The sequence below is a fragment of the Artemia franciscana genome, chromosome 8 (assembly GCF_032884065.1).
Source record: "Artemia franciscana chromosome 8, ASM3288406v1, whole genome shotgun sequence".
NCBI lineage: Eukaryota > Metazoa > Arthropoda > Branchiopoda > Anostraca > Artemiidae > Artemia > Artemia franciscana.
The window spans coordinates 15,122,213-15,146,432 of record NC_088870.1 but is presented as its reverse complement, the minus strand read 5'-3'; the positions used below and the strand labels follow the sequence as shown (position 1 = coordinate 15,146,432).

At 35.5% G+C, this 24,220-nt stretch overlaps 1 protein-coding gene across 1 annotated transcript in view; it reads left to right on the top strand.

The window, feature by feature from the left end:
* LOC136030030 (probable methyltransferase-like protein 24) overlaps positions 1 to 22,697 on the top strand; it is a 30,492-nt gene extending 7,795 nt beyond the window's left edge. Inside the window, exons 2-4 of the mRNA XM_065708645.1 lie at positions 8,553 to 8,868; positions 14,143 to 14,301; positions 22,426 to 22,697. Of these exons, the coding sequence (XP_065564717.1) occupies positions 8,778 to 8,868; positions 14,143 to 14,301; positions 22,426 to 22,664 (489 nt within the window). The 5' untranslated portion in view covers positions 8,553 to 8,777 and the 3' untranslated portion in view covers positions 22,665 to 22,697. The remainder of the gene's footprint in view (positions 1 to 8,552; positions 8,869 to 14,142; positions 14,302 to 22,425) is intronic.
* The last annotated feature ends 1,523 nt before the right edge of the window (positions 22,698 to 24,220 follow it).

Genomic DNA, 24,220 nt, shown 5'->3' with positions numbered 1-24,220 from the left:
TGTATTATAAAATTTCAAGCTTCAATTATTTTCTTTTTTGCATTTTACCATTCTATCCAAAGAAGTAATTCAGCCTGTGTATTTCTTGTCGTAATAGTTTGGCCAAAATTCTGTTTTGTTCACAAAAATTATTTTGCTTATTGAAGAGATCTCATTGTGTTTTCTGTTACTTGTGATTTTTTTTTTGTTGTATTACAAAGTCAATACATTAAGAAATAGCTGAGAACCGCGTCCATTAAAACTAGGTGACAAGAAAAAAAAAGGTTTTCAGCTAAAAGTCTTAACATCCGAAATAATCATAAAAGTTCAAAATATATAGCTGCCACGTAGCTGAAGGTAATTTTTAGATTAAATAATCTTGCTTCAAAATAGGTTTCTAAAGAGATAAACATAAAGAAAACATAATATCTAGTGACAAATTAAAAAAAATATCACTTATTAGGGCAGTAGGGCATGGGGAAGTGGCTTTATTTGTATATGGCTATAGCTTTCGGAAGGGCATGGACAGGCGGCAACTCTGTTGAAAGGTGTAAATTCGGAGGGAAAACTGAAACTGTAAGGAATAATAACATATTAGGATTCACCTCGAGGACTCGGCTGGGAAATGACCCCTTTATCTTTTTTATCTAGCTTTTATCTAAAATAGCAGCAGTCACAATTAAATGGTCCAACTTTGATCCTAGGTCTGAACACAAAATCTTTGATTCCAAAAGCCTCGAGTTTGAAAATTCTATGGACGAATTCGTTTCCAAGTAAACAGTTTTACTTTCGCACCATAAGTTTGTCAATGCAAAAGCTCAGCGTCAGAAAAAAAAACATGAGTTCAAAATATTTAGCTGCCATACAGCTTAAAAAAGAAACGAAAGATTAACTCGATATTAGGAGAGGCCAGAGCTATGGGCTGCCATACAGCTTAAGGTATTTCTTTTATATTTCAAACTTAAAAGCAGAAAAAAATGTCAAGTATTCCCGCCTGCCGCGTAGGTTTATTCTTCTTCCCTGCAAATGTTGAGGGGAGATCAACAAAATTGAGACTCTTCCAGAAGTTTAAAGAAAAAATGATGAGAATAGCTTTGGACTGAAAATTCAGTATTAATTCTGCATCTAGATATAGCATTCTTCGTGAAACAAGCTTTCGTACGCACTCACTATAAAGTGGAATCTCAAAAGTGGATTATTTCGGTAAAATTTTCCGGGGCTTGTTTCGGGCTTATTTTGAAATTTTTTGGGGCTTGTTCGGGCTTGTTTTGAAAACCCCTGGGCGTTTTTCTGCGTTGACAATCTGGCAACAGTGGTTCAGTGTGTCAAAATCAAGGATGGCTTAGTAATGGATGGAGTTACTCTATTGGTAATGAAAGCACTAACAATGGTGAAACGAAACCTAGATTGTCTATTTCTGCCGAAAAAATTGCAAGGGATTGCCGACTAACCTTCAAATGGGACAAGATGTTTGCACGATATGCGAATTCAAGCTGGAAGAACAATCATACTTTGTGAATATAAGTGATTATAAGTGCATTAAGGTGGATTAAGTACATTAGAGAAATATATTGAATCCAACAACCTGAATCATTCTGCAAAAAAGGAGTATGATTGTTACTGGCGAGATCTATTGTTAGTCTATAATCGATAGTGAAAGTGTCAAGGCTAAAAATGAGTGAATCTGAGAAATACAAATCATACGGAATCTAGTGACTTTGGAAATATGTTTGATTCTAGGTGATTTTCTATGATTATTTTCAAAGAAAACTATCTTCTATAAAAATGCTTAACAATATAATGAAGTATGAGTCCCCATACTTGGACTATTGCATGAAACTTTTAAATCACGAACAAAATGCATTTACTCAATATATTGAAAAATCAATTGAGACAAAACAAAATGATATTATGATTTTGCTTTTAACCCCTATCTAGACGGCCGTTTTGCAAGGCAACAAGAAATAGCTCGAAAAATCTTGTCTATTACTTTTTGTGACTATCCTTCTTCTTCTACAAGACTTTCATTCCCCCCTGTAAGTTTCTTTTTGGGAGTAAGACAGTCAACATCGAAAAGTATTTTACACATGAAAATTATGTTTCTAAACATTGGGCACTTGGTCACCTGTGACAATTGTACTTTCCTTGATGATTATAATGGAACGTGTCGATTATGTAATCCGTGTAAATTACATGGAGCATACGAAGTGCAAATTAAAGCCTTTAATTTCTGTCTTGAAGAGGTTTGTGACTTTCACGCTAGAGGTTTCCTATGCTCCAACTGCCACTATGATATGTGTCATCAATGGGAAAATGCTTACCTCGGAATGATTACAAAAATCCCTAAACGTGATTTCAGTTTATTTTTAAGACACTCGTATCTTCACGGTTTTAAATTGTTTTGAGAAGTATAACCTGGTCTACGCCTTAATTACTATTCTGGTTTTTACAACGTCGTTGTGAAGATACCGGCTGCTATGATTATAAGCCTACAGACTTTTATTTGGCTGTTACAGAAAGGGATTCTTCATATGAGAATTTTGTATGTAATGTTGTGTCAAACAACCAAATCGAAACACCTGAACTTTATAATACGAATCAAAATAGTATTATTGATTTTAGGAAGAATCAAAATAAAAATGAAGTTAATTTGTTGTTGTAGAAAACGTGACCCTGACTGTGAATGCCAGGATGAACGCAAGTCTAATCCTATGGAGTGGCCGCCACTTATGGCTTTCGACCATTACCTATACGTGAAAGAATAAATCTAAGGGATGTGGAGTTTTTTGTACATAAAAGTGTCATTAATAAACAAATTTACAAATATTTTGAAATCACTTTACTTTTAGGGTACTGAAATTTATACTATACATGTAGGAAAGAGTATTTTAAACTAGCCAGTTGTCAAATCGAGGATTTTCGACATAAATGCTAAGAAATTCACTGTAAGTATATCCTCGAAATTGGAAAATAAAACATAATAGTCCATGAAAACCACAGCTTTTGGCTAATAAATCTTGTACTTGCATTTGATTTTGAATAATAGATTTTTCAATTTGCTCAAGAAAGTTTTAATTTGAGGTGCCTAGAACTTATATGGTAGACCAGTAGATCAAAACATTCAATATTCTTCGCTGTTTGAAATATGTATAGCCAATGCCCCGTCTTTAGAGTTGATAGGCTACTCTTAACAATGATAAAAGTATTGTTAACACTTTGAATATGGTCGAGGAAATCCAAAGGCATGCAATATGATTTGAATATGGGCATGTAAGGATCCTTATCAATTACATTGATTATTTGATTTGTGTTCATGGTACCAAGTCTAAGAGAAGACTGCCATCAGGGGTAATTTCCAATAGGTTTCAAATTTATTTAGTGAGATTAATTCTATGCTCTCCTCTAATGTTTCGGCAAAGGTGCACTCTAAACGTACTGTACCCGTTCGGACAATAGTCATATCTTGAGTAAAGGACAAATCCAGTACAATGGCACCATGAGCTTTTTCAAAAACTTCTTCAGACATACCATTTTCAAATGATTGTGAATCTCGATCTTGGGATTGTACTTTCAATTCATATAAGGTCGTGTAGGATTAAGGATAAATCGTAGAATGGAAATCCATTTACTTTACAAATAAGAGATGAAAGTCCAAACGCTTCAAATTTATGTGGAGAATGTGTCCATGATCCAACGGCACTAGCACTTTTTACAAAAGCCAAAGCAAGTGTTGAAAGAATTTTTCCATTGATAAATGAAAAGTCCGTGTAGGCAAGTGAACCCGTAGTAATTTGCCGTTGATTCGTGATTGTATAAGGAAAGAGCAGTTTGATATTATTTCCACTAGCTCCTAATTTCTCGATTGGCGAAGCAACAGAACTCATAACTTACTGTTTTCATAAATGAAGTATTGCCGAGGTGAGAGAAACTGTCACATCGGGTGCAGTGCCAACTACTTATCGCAAAATAAAATTGGACAGAGCAAGTTGTAGCTTTATACCAATTTTTACACTGAGATGCAACCATTAATGTACATTAAATATATCGGGATTTTTTTTACAGCCAAGTGTAATTCTAAAGTTGCCGCATGTCTAAGTATATTGCTAGTGTTAGTGTTCGTTTTATATTCATATCAAACAGCCATACCCCCCAAATGTTTTTAGGACATTGGACTCATCGACATCAATTGTATATAGCCTGCATGTATTTAAAGATTCACAAACGTTCAATTTATGTAGACACTAATTGTTCTAAACAAATGCGCAGTACACAGTTTTCATAGGAGGTCCCTTCGGCCACTCTTGGTTTTCCATTTTTATGTTTTTTGACAATAACATGTAAATCTATAAATGCGGGAGTAAAATCTATGGAATAATTTTCAATGGAATAAAGTCAAAAATGAACATTTTCAGAGAGCGGTTGTTGCAGGTTAAATTCATCATAGTAATCATGTTTTAAGCTCACATAAAGATTTTCTGTATTGAAAAGATTTAAAGATGAGTTGCTTGAAGGATGAGATCCTGTATGTGATAAATATCTCATTTCTAGGACAAGAAATCCTTTTTTGATCTGACAATTTTTACTTTTTTTCTTCTGTGACAAGAGCGATTTCTTACGCTTCTCGCCAAACATTAAACTCATGAGTGATAAGGTGTTTCTCGCCCTCTTTAAACCTTTCCTGTTTTGTTGAGATTTTAGACGCTCGCCTAGGGACTATGCGCTGGACCTGAGAATTTTTGAAATACTTTCTTAAAAATTGCTCCCAATACCCAATCATTTAATGTAGAGGACGTAAAATCTGTGGCAACCGGTGCAATACAGTTTTCAGCCAGGGTTAAAGCAGAGCGAAACAACTTAGCAAACCAATTTCAGATACCGTTACCGAGCATTGACGAACAACCCCTGTAATAGTCCATTTCATGACCTTATTGTCGTAGTCCAAGAGTATGAACATAGCAATCAAGATCAGGACAAACAAAAGTATTTTTTCTAATAACCATTTCGTTATTAAATGGATCGAAAATGAAATGTAATCACAGCCAAACTTTTTGTTATTGCTAGAAGGTCACACCGATTAGTCGAACCCGAACCTCACGAAAATCCTCATTGAGGACAATTCTTTCATGTTCCAATGGATTGGTAATATAAATTCTCCTCTGTTCTAATGAATAGTTGAATGTGAAACTACCCTTTTTTCACTCGCAATTTTCTTGTTGATAATTCAACACAGCTCTAGCACGTTGCTGTGTTACTCATAGGATATAGTAGCGAGGTGGTATTCATCAGAGTCATAATTTGCCACCAAAACATCGCCAGAGAAGTCAAAATGTCTTACCTTAATCTCATATGTACGATCTTTTCTCTGGATATCAAAAATGTATTTTCGAAAATGCAATCAACAAGAGCTACTTCAAAAATCACTTGTTATCTTCAAACCGTCATAGAGAGGGTCAGAGACATTGGACATGAATGTCACATAAAAAAATCATTAGACATTATGAAGGTCTTCAGCGGCAATCTAAGAATAAAAATTACAGTTGTATTTTAGCGAGCGAACAAGCAACTGTCTTTTACCCTTGCGAGTAGGACTCTAATATCTTTTCAATTTAATACGTTCCATTATTTTTAACCTTTTGTAGTTCATAATGATAAAAACTGCCATGATTTTCATCATCTTTTATATCACATACTTCATACGTTACAGGTTTAGTGTCTAAGACTTTTGACACTTCAAAAATTCAGTGGACCACAAGTAATTCCCTTTTCAATAATATTGGTAGTTCAATTGATTCGAGTTGTATCATCGGGATTAAAGTTTTTCTTTCCATTAGTGACATCGATTAGAATATAACCACCGAATCAATGCTTTTAAAAGTTCCTTAATCCTCTGCTTCAAATCATCTGTGGACTCATCAGCAACAGCTGAACCTGTATTATCAGCAAACTAAATGTTGAAACTCCCCCCGTCAGAAGAGTTGCAAAAATCATTAATATAAATCAGGAATAGTAAGGAACCAAGTATGGACCCCTGTGGAAGGCCAACATTTTCTGACTGAAGACGAGGCATTGACAAGGAATCATCAATTTGCGTTACGTGATACCGACAATGTAAATATGATTTCACAAAATTCAGGGCTGGGCCTCTAATACCACAATTGTTTAACCTGTACAGCAATATTTCATGACAAATTGTGTCGAAAACTGTTCTAAATCCATGAACAGCGTCGCAGGAAGAAGCCCTTCATCTAAACATTCATGAATATACTGCAGCATGGCTGGATAGAATGTTCTTTCCGAAGACCAAACTGAAATTTACTGAAAAGTTGCCGCGCTTCCAAGAACTCGTACGCTCTATTGTAAAAACACCTTTCAATTACGTTACAAAACCCAGATAATGTGGAAATAAATCACTTTACATTCAGTCCCCGCTATTATAGGCAGAAAGAAATACCTCTTTCAATTACTCTGGCTAATTAACATAGTCAAAATCACTGTTAGTCATTGTCAATTAACATAGTCAAAATCCTTCAGGTAAGTGGGAAGAGTTTTACCTATATTTTTCTGTAATGTAGTCTGAACAAATATTTGTGGCAATGTAAACTACCACACAAAGAAAATGACCAAAAGCCAAATACTATTTTGAACAATCTAAAATACAGTCTTTCCCGTATACTAACCAATAGTCTGCACTGCGCAAAAATCGATCATCTGACTCTCTGCTTTTGACGTGGAGTGCAATGCGTTGTTGGGAAGAAATCATCCGAAACTTCCCGTGTTATTCCCTTCAGATTTCTTCAGGTAGTCATTTACAGCTCGGTTGAGTCTGGCTGAGCTTAAAGAGTCAGATCGCTAACCCCCTTCAGAAACAGATATTCAGTGACACTAGGACACAAATCCCTGCCCTTACAGACACGAGATCTCAAGTCTATCATATCATACCCGTTATACAATATTTAAATAATGTCTTAAATTTCCGGGAATATCAACTCTGAAGTAGCAAATATCAATTTAATTTGCGTCAAAAAAAAATCTTCGAAATATGAAATTACAAGAGCTATGAAGGTAAGAAGGAAATCAATCTGAACACAACATGCGAATAATTTTTTTCGTTTTTAATAGTAAGAGAAGTACGGTACTGATAATATTGAAGAGTGTATCCCTAGCCCAACGAGGCTTATGCTATTTGTTGGGGGAAGCTAGTTTATTTTGATGTGTTGTCTGTGTGTCATTAATTTTTACCTGCTGCTTCACATATCACATGACCACTCATACCATGGCAACAACTAGTCCTAAATGACTACTCCAACAACATTTACTCTCACTACTACTCCTATTGCTACAACTCCTGACGATTTTTTATTATTCCATCGAAAATACCCCAAAAAATTTAGGATAAGTGGGGCAAATGCCCCCTATGCCCCCCAATTGGCATCATTTGGCAAGATGTGGGTCCTTTGAAGCACCAAAACTATATCCTTATAACAACATTTTTCGAAGTGGAAAACCCGTAAAAACCCTGGAATCTGGCAAGGATCCATCTCCCAAAGGTTGCAGTGGCTAAGCCTGACAACGTCTTTTTTTCCCTTGATTCCCCTTTCTACCGTCAACTCATGAAACAGGTTATTTTGGAAACTGTTATGAAATTTGATTACAAAAGATATCTTGTTTTAAATTGTAAGTAAGTTTTGACAACTCATTGGACTCTATTTTAAGCCCTTTTCCTGAGGTTTGACACCTTTTATTGGTGTAATGGGCACAGTGAGGCACGGTTACCTACTTATGTGAAGGCAATCTTCAATAGCCTACAAATTACAATTTTTTCTGAGTTCATCCTTCAGTGGTCATTTTACCATGATTAAAATCTCTCTTGTTGGGATCTTTTGAAGAAAATATCTTCTGTGGGTCTAAATGGACAATACATGTCAAACATAACAGGGCGAGAATTCACCTTTGGTTTGTGCTAAAATAATTGATGTGACACTCGTTTGGGAGAAGAGAAACTGTATGACTGTATGAACTGTAAGTAGTGATAGATAGTTAATAAAAATTTACTAATCCAGTCGTTACGAAAGAATGTTGTTTTGTTTGCGACAACATTGTTTAAGGTCAAATGGTCAAAGATACCGCATGCAAAGACACATTGTCAATCTTGATATTATTCATGATTGTGCAAAAACGTTGTTGTGGCATATTCTGGATTTGGTGTGTTTTGGTGTGTTTGGTGTGTTTTGTGCGAGAGTGTATCAAAGTGTGTGTTAGAGTAATTCAGTTCAAAACTGATTAAAAAGGTTTTATAAATAAGTATAAATCAAATTTCTGCAGGATTTACAGTTTCTAGGCAGTTGTCTATATCAGTATCGTTGGCAGCATTGCATAATCAGTAAAATACTTAAGTGGAGCAATAAGGTCAGTTAAAGAAAATCTAAGGTAGCGCAGAGTCTGGGTGAATGGGGCAATTTGCTAATGAATACCTAAAAAGGAATAATGAAAATACTCCCGAATAAGTATTTTTCAGATCAAGGGGGGATTTATAGTTTCCACTATATATACTGATCACAGTTTTTATTTCCCAGGATATTGCCCGGTGGCATGCTTGGAACAACTTTGGAGCATGTCGAAATCTCAAATTTTTTGGAGGACGGGTTTGGAAGGAATGGTTATTCCCTGATGGTAAACGTCGGGACTATATAGACGGTCATTAGGCAGTGTGTCTTGACGAAAACATTAGACCTGTTTCTGGTAATTGTCTCGTTTATTCTTTTGGAGTGAAGGATAACTGGTCATTTGAGGATGCATTGATGGAATATGGCTGCGAAGTCCATGGTTTTGATCCAACTATCGAAGAGCCTGAACAAACTGGAGAGCGACGATTCATTTTTCATAAAATTGGTGAGTTTCCTATTATGATAAATACAGTTTTTGTTAGAAGTCTATATTTCTGGAATGAAAAAATGAAAATTAAAAAAAAAAAGAATTGTGTGAATTCTTTTAATGGTGTGATAATATGTCTACTGATGCCAATTATGGTTTTCAGCATTGAAATATATTTTGATTTCGGTTTTTGCTAGATTAATTTTTTTATGCAACATAAACCCGTGGCCATAAGTTTTTTATCTTCTACCATTTCAGTTCTACCATTACAGTTGCTATTAGTGCATGGTTATTGGGAAGTGGGTGTCACACAGTTTGGCCGAAGGTTTCCTGAGCCCGTTATCGCTACTGTTAGATCACAAGAGGAGTGGTATCATCCATTGCAATCTAGGTCAGACAATCTAAATAAACTACGCCTTTATTAATTATTCCTGCAACCAAAAAACTCTCTCCACTTCTCACACCACTACAAATCTTCGAAGTTCAAGACTGGAGTGAGGGAGAGAATTTTCCGGCTCTGCCAACCGGCGCTCTATTAAAAAAATTTCCCTAGGCCCTGGGCCGCACTCCCAGCCCACATCTTCCCGCTTGGATAATTTTAATGAAATATGCACATAAGGTAACAGTATATGAGGCCCTTTTACTAATCGACCTTTTCAACACTTAGAGAGTAGGCAGAGTAGGCAAAGAGAGAACTAGGCAGAGTTGAAGCAATGTAACATCGATAAAAAAAGGACAAAAATATTGCTCTTTACAAATCGGAATCTATAAAAAAAACAAGAGCTAAGAGCTCATATGGCACTTATGACGAGGCGAGAAGAGCTAAGAGCCAAGAGATCATATGGTATGAGCTCTAACAAAATTCTATGAATCAATAGATTGATTTAAAAAGGAAAATAAGGGGCTAAATGCCGGTCAAGATTTAAAATAAGAGCTCTGAGTCACAAAGTCCTTCTAAATATCAAAATTCATTAAGATCCGATCACCCACTCGTAAGTTATAAATCCCTGATTTTTTCTAATTTTTCCTCTCCCTTTTGCCTCCCAGATGGTTGAATCTGAGGAAACGAATTTATCAAGTCAAATTGTGCAGCTCCCTGACACGCCTACCAATTTTCATCGCCCTAGCACGTCCAGAAGCACCGAACTTGCCAAATCACTGAACCCCTCCCCCAACTCCCCCAAAGAGAGCAAATCCAGTACGATTATGTCAATCACGTATCAAGGACATTTGTGTATTCTATCCACCAAGCTTCATCCCGATTCCTCCACTCCAAGTGTTTTTCCAAGATTTCCCCCTCCAACTCCCCCCAATGTCAAAAGATCTGGTCGGGATTCGAAATAAGAGCTCTGAGACATGAATTCCTTCTAAAAATCAAATTTCATTACGATCCGATAATCTATTCGTAAGATAAAAATACCCCAATTTTCATGTTTTCCAAGAATTCCGGTTTCCCCCTCCAACTCCACCGAAAGTCATAGGATCTGTTCAGAATTTGAAATTACAACCTTCAAGCACAACATCCTTCTAAATATCAAATTTCATTAAGATCTGGTCACCCTTTCGTAAGTTACAAATACCTCAATTTTCAAAATTACCCCCCCCCCCCAATTCCACCAAAGAGAGCAGATCCGTTCCAGTTATGTCAGTCACGTATCTTAGAAAGGTTTCTATTCTTTCCATCCAGTTTCATCCTGATCTCACCGCTTTAAGTATTTTCTAAGATTTCCGGTCCCCCCAACTGCCCCCCCCCCCAATTAGGCTTGATCCGGCTGAGATTTAAAATAAGATATCCGAGTTACGAGGTCCTTCTAAATATAAAGTTTCATGAAGATCCGATCACTCCTATGTAAGTTAAAAATACGTCATTTTTTTGTTATTTTTCAGAATTACCCCCCCCCCCCCCAATTGATTGGATCCGTTCCAATTATGTAAATCACGTATGCAAGACTTCTACTTATTTTTCCAACCAAGTTTCATCCCAATCCCTCCAATCGAAGCGTTTTCCATCATTTTAGGTTTCCCCACCCCAAACTTCCCCCAATGTCACCAGATCCTGTCAGGATTTAAAATAAGAGCTTTGAGACACGATATCCTTCTAAATATCAAATTTCATGGAGATCCAATCACCCGTTCGTAAGTTAAAAATACCTCATTTTTTCTAATTTTTCAGAATTAACCCCCCCCCCCAACTACCCCAAAGAGAGCGGGTCCGTTCTGGTTATGTCAATCATGTATCTGGGACTTGCGCTTATTTTTCCCGTCAAGTTTCATCCCGATCCCTCCACCCTAAGTGTTTTCCAAGATTTTAGGTCCCCCCCCCTCCAACTCCCCCCTATGTCATCAGATCCGGTCGGTATTTAAAATAAGAATTTCATTAAGATCCAATCACCCGCTCATAAGTTAAAAATACTTCATTTTTTCTATTTCTTCCGAATTAACCGGCCCCCACCCCCCCCCCACCCCCAGATGGTCAAATCGGGAAAATGACTATTTCTAATTTAATCTGGTCCGGTACCTGATACGCTTGCCAAATTTCATCGTCCTAGCTTACCTGGAAGTGCCTAAAGTAGCAAAACCGGGACCGACAGACAGACCGACAGACAGACAGACCGACAGAATTGGCGATTGCTATATGTCACTTGGTTAATACCAAGTGCCATAAAAGCCGAACCATTTTGCAATTTTTGAAGTTTTATTATAATAAAATAAAGTAGAGGCTTAAGTAAGAAAACTCAGAATTAAATAAACGGAAAATTTTGTTAACAAATGAATTTTCTTAAAAATTGGCCTTAAACTTTTGGGAGACAATGGGGTGGGAATCAGAGTTTTGCCTGGGCTGCGAAAGGCAAGAGCCACCACTGTCTTTAGCGTTACTTTCAAAAGTGCCGTCAGAATCCAGGATTTCATCAACATTGACACCAATGTAAAAAAAAAGTTGTAACTTCTCAAGACTTCCTTCTTCATCCGGTTGTTACTATTTTGGACGGACCCACAAACATTTAGCAAGGTACCATACGATTACACATCTCTCTTTTATGAAAATGTGAAGTTATATGATGCGGCCCGCACTGGGCCCTGACCGCAGCCCAGTGAGTTTAAAAATACAGAATCGTTTGATCCTTTCGCCACCATCATTATTGTTCCCGTAGAGGATATTATGCAAATATTCAGATAGGTGGTTAAAATCAAGGGAAACGTTTACATAAACTTCGCCCTCTCTAGGGATAATGGGGAGACCTGCCTGAGACCCGTTTGTAGCACCGACAACGATTCTCATTTTTTGACCCTTTATAATAATAGTAAATCGTTTCATGAACTAATAAAACTATTGACAAAACCTGGCTTTAAAACCAGGCATGAGACTACCTAATGTTTTTACCATAATTAAAATGACTTCCAAAATGAATGTACAAACCTTCTTTTTATTTCCAGGCTATATTCCTGGGCTATCTTTTTGAAGCCGGTGGGATTGGGAGACTTTAAATTTTTTCGGTTTGTCTTATTTTTTGTGTGTATACGATTTTATTTTGTGTTTTTTATCTTTTTTAACTGAGAAGAGCTAATGGGTTGTCTCGACCAAAATATATGCAGTACGTTCGGTTTTCTGTATCTGAAAATTCTCCTCGTTAATTTTGTCTTACGTTATTTTTAGCTAATTTGATCTTACAATTCAACTTAAAATTTCAAAAGCGACGCTTGTTAATACTTCAAAAAAATACGGTTCAGAGATTATGAATGAAGTGTGGTCAGTGAAGTGTTGGGTATCCATTTGAGTTCATATACTTAAGTACATATTAAAGTACTTAAATGGTCACTAAAGGAACATTCAAGGTCACTTTAAGTAAATACTACAATACTTTTTCACGAACTTATCGAATTAATTCCGTGGCACGTTTTTATTTTAAAGTGTTTAAAAATCGTCCAGGTATCAAAAAGCTTCAAGATTGTTGTACACAATATTTAGAATATTTAGAAATATTCTATTATATACATTTACTATTATATTAGAATATTTAGCATAAATTAATAAAGTATAAATAATAATAAAGTATAAAGTATTATAATATATTAGTATTATAATATATTATAATACTATTATTGTATTATAATATAATACATATATTATTGTATATATACATATATATACATATATATATATATATATATATATATATATATATATATATATATATATATATATATATATATATATACATATATTATACTATATATACATATATTATTGTACTATAATATAATATATTGTATTATATTATAAGTATTATAATTATAAAAATATATAGTTATTATTATAACTTTATTAAATATTAGAATATTTAGAAAGACACAATATCTAGAAATGCCCAGTGACCATTTAGAGTCTGCAGATTCAACGCGGTCATTCTTCCCCATAAGAGAGAAAAAGTAATGTTGCATTGTAAATGATTTTTTTATTTGAATTATCAAGTTTTTGCTGCTACAACTCTCTGTCAGGCATCATTTAAAGGCTTTGGCAAGCTTTCTAAAACCTAAGAGAGAACGAAGAAACCAAGCTTTCTAAAGCCTGCTCTGTCAGGCGAGCAATACTAAAACCTAACACAGGCAGAAGCAGATATATATACTATTTTTTAATTTTCATAAGACTATTCCTCTTGATCTTTGTTCACTTTATGATTCCTTTACTTTTTTGCAGTAATGATTGTTTTTATTCAATTTGAACTATCATAAAACTTTGTTTCTGCTTATTTCAGGTCTTAAAATCGCTCTTTACTTTTCTTTGAAAATTTTTCTGTTTCTTTTACGATTGTCTTTCACTATCAGCTAAAGAGAGTTTGGGACGTATTCAAAATGTTTTTGCTTAGGAATAAAATATTGGATTGCAAATAAAATTTTAGGAGAAATTTGAACAATTTATAAAACTTTGCAACTTGTCACAGTCTTTTTTCAGTAGTTTTTGAATTATATTTTTACGAACTGAATTATACGGACTTTCAATCATACGGACTGAAACCCTGCATAATTTTTAGTCTGCTAGGGGGCTGACGACATCCAGACCCCTATCGTCCAGAGACTATTGAATGCACACATCTTAACGCTGGTTGTCCTTAAGTCACTTTCAACCCTTGAAAGAGGGCTATAACCATTAGTTTTAGTAAGAGTGGGCCGCCTTCCAATCCCCTACGGCCATCTCTTCCATACAAAGTGCCCAGAGTCTTAAGTTAAAACCAGAGCTTAAATAGGTAAATTGAGAATTATTAGAATGAACATGTGCATTTTCTTTTATTTTAGGCCTTCAAGCAAAAGATAAAGTAAACACCAAGGGTTGGCACATGAAAAGCTTACGATCAATCATGACACTTCTTGGACACGGGAATCGTATAATCGATGTCATAAAAATGGATATTGAACAATCCGAATACGAGGCTGCCCCAAATATGATTGATAGTGGTAAATTGTTTGAATATAAAACTATCATTGTCATTATCATTATCAAAAACACCAAATTTATCATGAATACAATGATGGAGTTTTTCTCTTAATATAACAAATAAACGATTTTAGCAATTTTCAGGTACATACAGAGGAAAAAAATAGGAACAAAACCAGCCGGCTTATAATGAAAGTTAGCCCTAAGCACTTCCATGGAGATGCATGCGTTTTATATTCATAAAAACTCAAAACAAAATTATTTTCTACTTTTTAGTTCATTTTAAAACGAGTTTAATTTTTTTCATATTTGTCATTTCAACTTTTAGCCTTCTAATTTTATTATCATAAAATTGTATTCATTATTATGCAAACATTTATACACTTTATGCCTCTAGCTACTACACCCTCTTGGTTTCCAATTAGAAGCACTTTGATTTCAAATTTTATTTTGAGTTCCTTAAAAATTTGTGTAAGCTAAGATTCGAAACTAAGTTACCACCGCAATAAGCAAGCGTTTTTACTATCTGACTATCAAGTGGTGTAATCGTCAAAAAATGGGACAAAATGCAAATCGGTGAGCTGAGGAAAACGGATTAATTAAAAATTCTTGATCATTATAAATGAGACTTTATCAGTCAACTTAAGATTTCCATCACAACTGGCCTGAAAATATCTCCTCTTAGGGGAACCAAGTGCCAAAGAAGGGTTTATACAAAATATTATTCATATGTTTTCCCATAATTGCCTGAATTCTCTATATAACTCTTTTGGGGTGAAACGAGGTTTTAGCTAAAAAGATTTCCGAAATTTACGCTATACCAGAAACATACCTAGGTTTTTTCAGTTATTACTGCAGCAGTAACTGAAAAAAGGGGTGCTCGGGCTTTCTCTGTTCACAGAATGATTTTATGTCTATGTGGTTCTATTTCTACTTGCTTAGACTGTTCAAGTTTTACCCCCCTTGTATCCCTGACCATGGAGCCTTTCGAGGGGGAATAAGTGTATTGTAATTCCATTTTGAATTGTATTTTGTATTGTATTGTATTGAATAATAAACTTCTTCTTCTTCTTCTTTTTCTTCTTCTTCTTCAAGCCTCTTCAATAAGGTAGATTCAGTAAACCTCATTGGTTGTGAGTTGTTAAGGCGGCCATGCGGGTGGCCCTAAGAAGCTTTAATGCAGAAGAATGTTATTTGAAGGCAGAGGGTATATTTAAAGTTGGATTATGAATTCGTCATAAACTAAAGTCTTTGCTTCATATGTTCCCTATGGGTTATGTTATATTTGATAAATAATGTTGCCTTTATCGATTTTTACAAAATCTAAAGAGGGACTATAGCTCCTTCCCTGCCTCTCCCATTGAGTTAAAACGTTTATCATTGTTATAAAATCCCTCCATTGAATATAGTTTGCTAATAGTATGGTAAAATAACTTTGAGCTTTCGCTCCAAGATATTTTTTCCCATCCAATTAAATCCTTGTCAATTAGAAACTATTCTAAAGGAAATCCATCAGTACAGTTACTATAGTCAGCCTCTATAACTTACGCGTGAGTACAGGTCCCTGGGTTACACCACACATACAGTTAATTTCCGTATAAATCAATAAATCAATTCGTGTGTACGTCCCTGCTATACTTGAACAGCTTTCTAGCCTTTCTTACTAATTATTGCAAGAAAATTCATTATATAGTATTTTCTGGTATTTCTGATTCTGCTATTACTCTAGATTTAAATCTAAGTAAAATACGAGCAATCAAAATGGCTTTGAAATTTTTCTTGTAAATCAAGATTTTAACTTAGTAACAAACAATTTCACATTAGTATGCTAAAAACGTGGTGTTATTTCTTTATTTTAAAGTCTTTAAAAGAGTAAAGTTGCAAGTCAGCAAATTATTTAGTCCTAACAATATAAGGCATTCGGGTCAAACTCCGATTGAGTATCAGATCCCAAGTTACACAGCTCACCTAAATAACGATCGAAGGTTCGATTTTAGGCTTTAATGATGATCTTCTCTTGCTATCGTCCATCTCCGCTTGCATACGACATTGATCCTTCCTTAATCCTTTAATCTTCTCCATACCCTGTTATACATTTTTTTTTGTATGGTAACCTTTTATGTTCTTACACATTATCCTTTATCAGAAACGGTAACTATAAAAAAAATTTTATTGCTAGGGCAACATTTTTTGCTGCCGCAACTTTCAGTTAACCTTTTTTGTTAAATTTTGCAGTTGGCAACCCCTCAAAACTTTAAAGACGATGGGTCTGAATAATTTTTACCTCAAAAAAAAAAAAAAAAAAAAAAAAAATGAGAAACGTTCCAGAAAGACGGTCTCCAAGTGCGGTTTTGAAACCAACCTAATTCTAAAGCTCCTTGCACAACATCAATATTGCTAGTTTTAAAATGCACTATGTAAACAAGCTATTGCTTTACTTTGCCCCAAAGCATGAAGCCTAAGACAACATACATTGCTGTTTCTAAAATAGCAGCGTTGAAGTTACGTTACTTTGCCTCAAAACATAAAACCCATTAGTTGTTTCCTGTGTATTTGATTAGATGATAAAAGCAATTTGATTCAATGCCTAGCTTCAAGAGATTGCCACATAAGTGCAACGTCATTGTGTTATATTATTATTTATAATTTTTGCGCAACCACTTGCACGAAAACACATTTCCATTCCGTACAATGCACAAAAGCGAATAAATGGTAGACTAAGTGGATCAACTGTGTAACCCTTTTTCCCTGAAGATGAAAAAACTTAGCGATTCTTGCTTACATGTCACTCTTTGTAATAGTATCAGATATCCCCATACAACAAAATATCCGATATCCGATACAACAAAATTTTCGATACAACAAAAAGTTGTATCAGATATCCGATACAACAAAATTTCGAAGCCTGAAAACAGCCTAGATTATAAGGTTCAACGGTTTAAAATTGCTTAAGTGACGTTCAATTGGTTTCAGGTAGCCTTCTCCTCAATTTCAAGTGAAATTTTGATGCAGAAGGTGGGTGGATGGTCCTTGAAATGCATCCACTGTTCAGAATCAATTTCCGAGTAAGCAGTCTACATGCCTCTGAGAATCATCACTCTCATGTCCCGTCAGTCCAAGGTACTCGTCCCCTTGATTTTCAAGCCAATTGGTGGAAATAAAATACCTGTCTACGGGAAAATTATTTTTGTGTTTGTCTTAGAAGGACCAAGGACAAACTTTTGTGCCTTCGATCATTCAGATGCACGATTATTTTAAGGCTCTGCTTAAAATAAAGCGAACGTGTCGACTTTCCTGCTAAAAATCTTGTGGTGAGGTATTTTCGACAGGCCATGGTCTTACTGTTGCCTAAATTCATACGGTTTGAAACAATTGCATATTTTCGATTTGAAATTTTACTACTTGCACTATATTTCTGTCTAAAATTTAGAAGTGAGATGGGTGGTGAGAGGGGATTTTAGAGGAATCCATCCCACATTGGTTTCACATCATACAGATTGAAAATTTTGCATGATTGGTATGGTTCTAAGAAAGCGTAATATGTCTACCGTTCTTCTAAAAAGTTGCCATTGAGAGTGCGGGGAGGGAAGTGCTGAAGGGGCTAATGAACAAATTTGTGCCTCCACAAATACATATTGAAAATCCTTACTTTTTTCTGCTTCAAAAATTGTTTAAAAAGTCTACTTCCGTGCTACAAAGCTGGTCGGCAGAAGACCAGGGGATGGAAACGCCCTGGGTCTACATAAGTCCTCCAGTCATTCAAACTAAAAAATCTACCGATATGTCGGTCTAAACATAGCGCAACATGCCTACCCTTCTGCTAAAAAGCTGATGAGGAGAAAAGCGGGAGAAATTGGAAGGGCCACTGCCTCTATTAATAAAAATTTAAATCCTTGCATGATTTCTCTTCAGTCAAAGTGCAATATGGCTTATTTTCTCCAAAGAAATCAACCGGTAAAGGGAGAGGAGCTGTTAGAGAGACCATGACCACACATATTGTCCCCAATCGTGCTTATTTGTAAATCCTTGTGTGATTCTGGTTCAAAGAAGGCGGAGCAATCCTACCTTTCTGCTATATAGATGGTAGGTGTGGGGAGAAGTGGCATTGGAGAATAACAGCCCAACTCCACTTTGTTCCACTAATCAGTCAGATTCAAAACACTTGCATGACTCTGATTAAAAAAAGTGGAACACAACTAATTTTGGGCTGAAGCTTGACATTGGTTAGGGCCGGATGACACTGAAGGTTTCCTCGTTCAATTTAAATATCTAATGATACCAATTGAAAACCCTTGCATGATCCAAGCTCAAACAAGATACACCATGCCTACCTATCTTTAGCAGATGGCTAGGAGATTGCATGAAGGCTATCAGAGGGATCATGTACCAGCTTTATCTTCCATCATTATACTAACTGAAAATCTTTGTACGATTTTGCTTCAAGCAAGGTGCAGCATGCCTAATTTATATCAAAAGTATAGTAGTGAAGTTTGCACAAGGGAGGTGCTTTTTGGAGTGGCCGTAGGTTCAATTTGGTCTTTAAGTCGTGCAGATCAAAAATCCTTGCTTGATTCCCCTTCAAACAAATCAACATGTTTACCTTTCTTCTAAAGCGTTGGCTGAAGAAGTGGCGGTGCTTAAGAGGCCATTGTTTCACTTTAGTTGTTCAATCATTCACATTGAATCCTGTCAATCCTTTTGCTACAAAAAAATTGAGATGAAAATAAGGGGATGGAGGAGCCAAGGGCCCACTTTTTGCCTCTGGCTTGTTTTTGCATCAAATCAACACTTGATTCGTTTTTGAGCTGATTCATTTTCCTTTTTTCGATATGTAATACAACAAAGACGTTTTCGACTCTTCTAAATTTTTAAAATAGTTTATCTCATCAACAAATTTTCGTACACAAAAACTGACAGCAGCTCTTCAGTGGTTTCGTAGTAACGAACTGTAAGTAAGGAGTGACTTGGCTAATAGTAACCCAAACTCTAGACCAAAAGATTTTGGTAATATTTAATATGTCAAAAGAATCAACTTTTTATGCTCATTCCAAATATATAAAATTCATTAGGTTTAAAGCTACCCATCAAAAGCTAAGAGCCTGAGAAAATTCGCCTGATTTTCAAAAAGTGGGGAAACATCCGCAAAAAGGGAAGTAGTCCTGATTAAATCACAAAACCAGATTCGGCACATCATAGAACCCTGATATAGAGGTTTAAAGCTGTTATCTAGAAAAAGGTGGAATTGTGCATAATTTTTCGGAAAAAAAAACAGGGATAAGTGTTGTTTTTTTTTTGCTTTCATTTCTTATTTCAGGGGTGATCGTTTTAAACTGATGTTCCTAGGAGATTGGGGAAGAGATAATTACAAACGGAAATTAAAGGTTCTAGAGAAAGTGGCGTTTTCTGGCACTTTGTGGGACTAAACTATTAAATTTCCCTATGGAGGACGAATTTGCTATTGATCGAAAAATCTGAGACAGCAAGTCGATTTAAAAGTATTAGTAATATACTGCTATTACCAGCTGCAGAGAAAGTAGTGCCACACGGTAGCGTAGTCATTCCTGAAAAGTCACGTAGTCCACACAAGATAATGGTTAATATTGGCATTTATCTTGCTGCTTGATTTAACTAAGTTGATTCACGTGATTTTACAAGAATTATATTTAGTGATGTATAACTACGCAAGAATTATTATGAAGGTGGGGTGGTGGACAACTGTATAGGTGGAGGAGGGGTAAGATATTTTAATGAGCATATTTCAATGCCCAAACAGACGAACTTTCCACGAACCTTTAAATAAATATTGGAAGGAGTTAGGGGGTTTGGAATTAATCTCTCAAAAAATGCTTCTGACGTTTATTTTCATATAACTAAACGAATTTGTTTTATCTTTCAAAAAATTATGTATATTGACAATTAAGTATCAGCTATTATGAAAGAGGGATGGTGGGTCGTTTTGTTGGGGGAGCAGGTATAGAATTCTCAAAGAGTTAATTTTAATACCCAAATATCCTTGCTCTCATTTAACCTTCAGATAAATATAGGATGAGTTTTGGGGTAGGGGGAGGATAGAAATTGAAATCTAATCCCTATATTCCCGGGAACATTTTGGTTTTCACCTCTATTATTGGTAAAAGTTAGGGGGTTGATGGTTCACTTCCCTTTCAAAAAATTCGTTCAATGTAGCACAAAATATTACAATCATCTGCCTGCCGGCGCAGAGGTGGAAAAGGCTAGGCAGGACTTCGTGAGCCTCCCTAGGAAATTTCTTGGGGGAGTGGTTAGCAAGTGCTACAATGTCGTTTATATTGCTACCAGCAATTTCAAATGTTAATATTTTTCTTTTCCCATTTGTGTGCAAATTTTTAATGTATTTAAACATCAAAGAACCCTGTTGCAGAGGCCGCGATGGCTTCTGCTACGTAGAAGATCAAAAGCCACGTATAATTGCCATCGGTATGAATATTAATTCCCCTATCCATTCATCCAAAACTCTGCAGTAAAAAATATAAATAAGAGTGTATTCCCCAAAATCACAAATTTTCTTAAAATATTCAAATTTTGTCTAAAACTTAATTACAACCCAAAATTTTAACCCTTAAGCAGAAAAATTGAAGAAGCTGGACGCTACCAATCAGTTTACAATAATTGGCATATACATTTTAATAGCAAGAAATCGGGGTTTGTCGGGCCGGTAGCCAACATCACATCTAGTTAGGCCTTGGCATGATTTGAAAAACAAATACAAATTAGTTATAAAAAACAAGCTTTTTCAAATGAATGTAAGGAGCAGCATTGGAACTTAAAATGATAAGCAATTATTCTTTATTATTCTGTACATGAGGGAACACTCCTTCCTAAACCCCTCGTTCTTTATGCCAAAGCTTTACTTTTTTCCCATTCTACTGAAAAACAAGGGCTGTTGAAGTCCTGCCCAACCTTTTAGCTGGAAAAACCAGCTCGTTTTAAACATTAAACACTTTTGAATAAGGAACAAGGGGCTTAAGAAGGGGCAGCTCCCCTCATATATGTAATATTTTCTCTTCGTTTATTTTTTAATGTATCTCCTTACTTTCAGTTGAAAAAACTTGTTTTTTTATTTCATTCTCTAAAATCGGATCTCCAGTACCCACATCGGTGGTCTTTGGGATCTACAATTAGGTTACCAGATTGCTATTTTTGGGAAACGGAAGTGTCCAAAGCTTGTATATCAGCTTGCTGATTTCGGTACCCTAAGATATCAGAAAATTTCGCAGGAAAATTTCCTGCGGATACTTCCGCCTGGAAAATTGTTCTAGCCTTGATTTGTTCGCAAAACAACTTGTGTTTTTCTTATTTTATGATCGTTTTTCAAGCCATGCCTGTATCCTGGAGATACAGACAATTTCATTCCCGCCAACCCCCCCCCCCCACTTCATGAAATATTTCCCGCCTACCTCAACGCGAAGTCTCTCTCGTAGAAAATTCTCCCATAGAGAATTCCTACTACGGAAAATTACCCCCAGAAAAATTCCCAAGACAATTTCAGTCTTGCTGGAAAATTTCCCCCGGTCAATTCCCCTAGAACATCTCCATATGTAAAATTGAGTTGCCAAAAAGAGAATAATTCAGATAAAAATAATTTCGTATAGAAATTTTAGCAAATTCTCTCCGTGTAGAAGTTCTCCTGGGAAGTTCATACCCTGAAACTTCCCTCCTTGAAAATGTGAAATCTGATGGTGCAATTTTCATTAAGATTCCTAGACCTTTTTTGGGTGTTTTCCCCTTTTCTTAAAATCAAGTAAATTTTCTCAGGCTCGTAGTTTTTGACGAGTAATATAAGACTTAATGAATTTTATATATTTGAAATCAGCAAACAAATGCAATCCTTTTAATGTACCTATGGTTACCAAAGTTCTGTTTTTAGAGCTTCAATTATTGTTGGACCGAATCGCTCCCTAACCACAGTTCGTTACCACAAACTGTTTGATAAAACAAAAGTAAATGGAAGGCATATTTGAACTGATAAAAAAAGAAAGGTTTGGGGTAAACTTTGCATACTCAATCTAAAGACAACTAGTCCCCAAGGAAAATTTCTCTTCTTTCCCTTAGGATAGTCCTACAGCGTTTCTGGAGAATTGTAACTATTTTGTTTTCTTTTTTAGGTGTTACAGCCCAAATCAAGCAAATAGCATTAGAAACTCATAATTTTCAAATGTCAAGACAAGATAGTCAAAACTACCGCTTCAAATACCAGCAAATATATAAATTGGAAAAGCATGGATTTATCAGATTCAGCTCGCAGGCTGGAATGGGCAGTGATAGACTAAACGAAATTGCGAATATTAGTGACTTTTTTATTTATGAGATGGCTTGGTATAATCCAAAATTTTATTTTGTTTGAATTCTTTCGCATTAAATTATTCTGTATGTTTCATTGATTATCATTAATGTGCTATGTAAGACTTGTAGGACGATCAATACTTTCAAGTATAGAAACAACTCATGATACCCAGCTACACCTTACAATGGCCTTAAAGACCAGGGTTTAAATAACTGAGACTGGGAGATCTACACAGAACCCAGGTATAAATAAATAATCTTAGCCTCTTGATAAAATATAAAAAATAACAAATATAGAAAGAGTCTTATCTACATAGGTAGAGTTGATATTGAATTGATATAGTTGTAAATTTAAAGGGTTATGTAACTCGCTTGTTTGAATTCTGATTGAGTTTTCCTACTATGTTTATTTTAGAGTAAGGCTATTATGTTCCGTCTCTTATCACATTGGCAAAGTTAAAAAAGTAGAGGGGCTTGATCCCCAAACTATAGTTGGAAAACATTCAGATAAGAAAGGGAACAAATTAAGATTTGCGTTTTCTAAAGGACAATAACCTATAGCCAAACCTAAACTCTTAAGTCAAAACCAATAGCAAACTAACTCCAGCTAAACTTTTTTTCGTCATATATTACAATCTAAAGCCCCATTTTTGTAATTCCAAATCAGTAAATTAACCAAGAAGAATGCCTTGCAAATTGTCTATTATAAATCCGGCTTAGTTCTTTTTTCATGGAAAGGCCCAAGTTCTTTTTAACTGAGGGTTTAGAGCTAAATAAGAATCTACGTCGATTTTAAGGAACAGCTATTACAGCTACACTATAAAAAATAAAACCAGAATTTCAATAAAAATTTGTTTGTAACATTTATGTTGTTTATACCATTAGCTCAAAACTATAGAAACTCCAAAATCTAAAAGTTCAATAGCAACGGTAAGTTCAGACGCACAGGATTTTGACAAAATCCTTAGTGAATTTTGCTCTTAATTTTAACTCCAAAAGTATTCATTTCTTTTTTTTAACGGAAGACAATGAGAACATTTAAGATTTTATTATTACCTTACTTTTACTACTAGTATCTCACTCTAGCACCAAGCCACCTGAGACCAACACAGCTACACACGCTCCTCCTGCAGCCCAATCTATTCAAAAGATCCCTCTTTACACCCTCCCAAGAAGTTTATATTTCCCTTAAATTTCTTCTCACGGTATCCTCCATCCTAATTCAGGGTCAACTTACTTTTCATTTGGCCCTAGACTATTAGCCGACAATGTTTTGCAATCTGTCATCCTTCATCTGCAGAACGTGTCAAGCCGTCTCATCCTTTCTCTCATTATAGCGCTCGAAAATTTTGAACCAAATTGAAACATTATTGAACCAAATTTGTCGTACAGCTTACTGTTTTAGACACGGTCGGTCAGTCGGGTACCCAAAGCAATCTCTGGGAATCATTTAGTACCGTTGTACTGTTGTTAATTTTTGATTCTGTTGGTGAAATTACATTTTGTTGAAAACAAGGAAGTAATATTTTCCATGCCCTTGTTAAAGCTCATTCTATTCCGAAGCGCAGCTCCTTAGCTACGCTTTCGAGTTAAACTGAGATAGAAGTCCGTAATCAC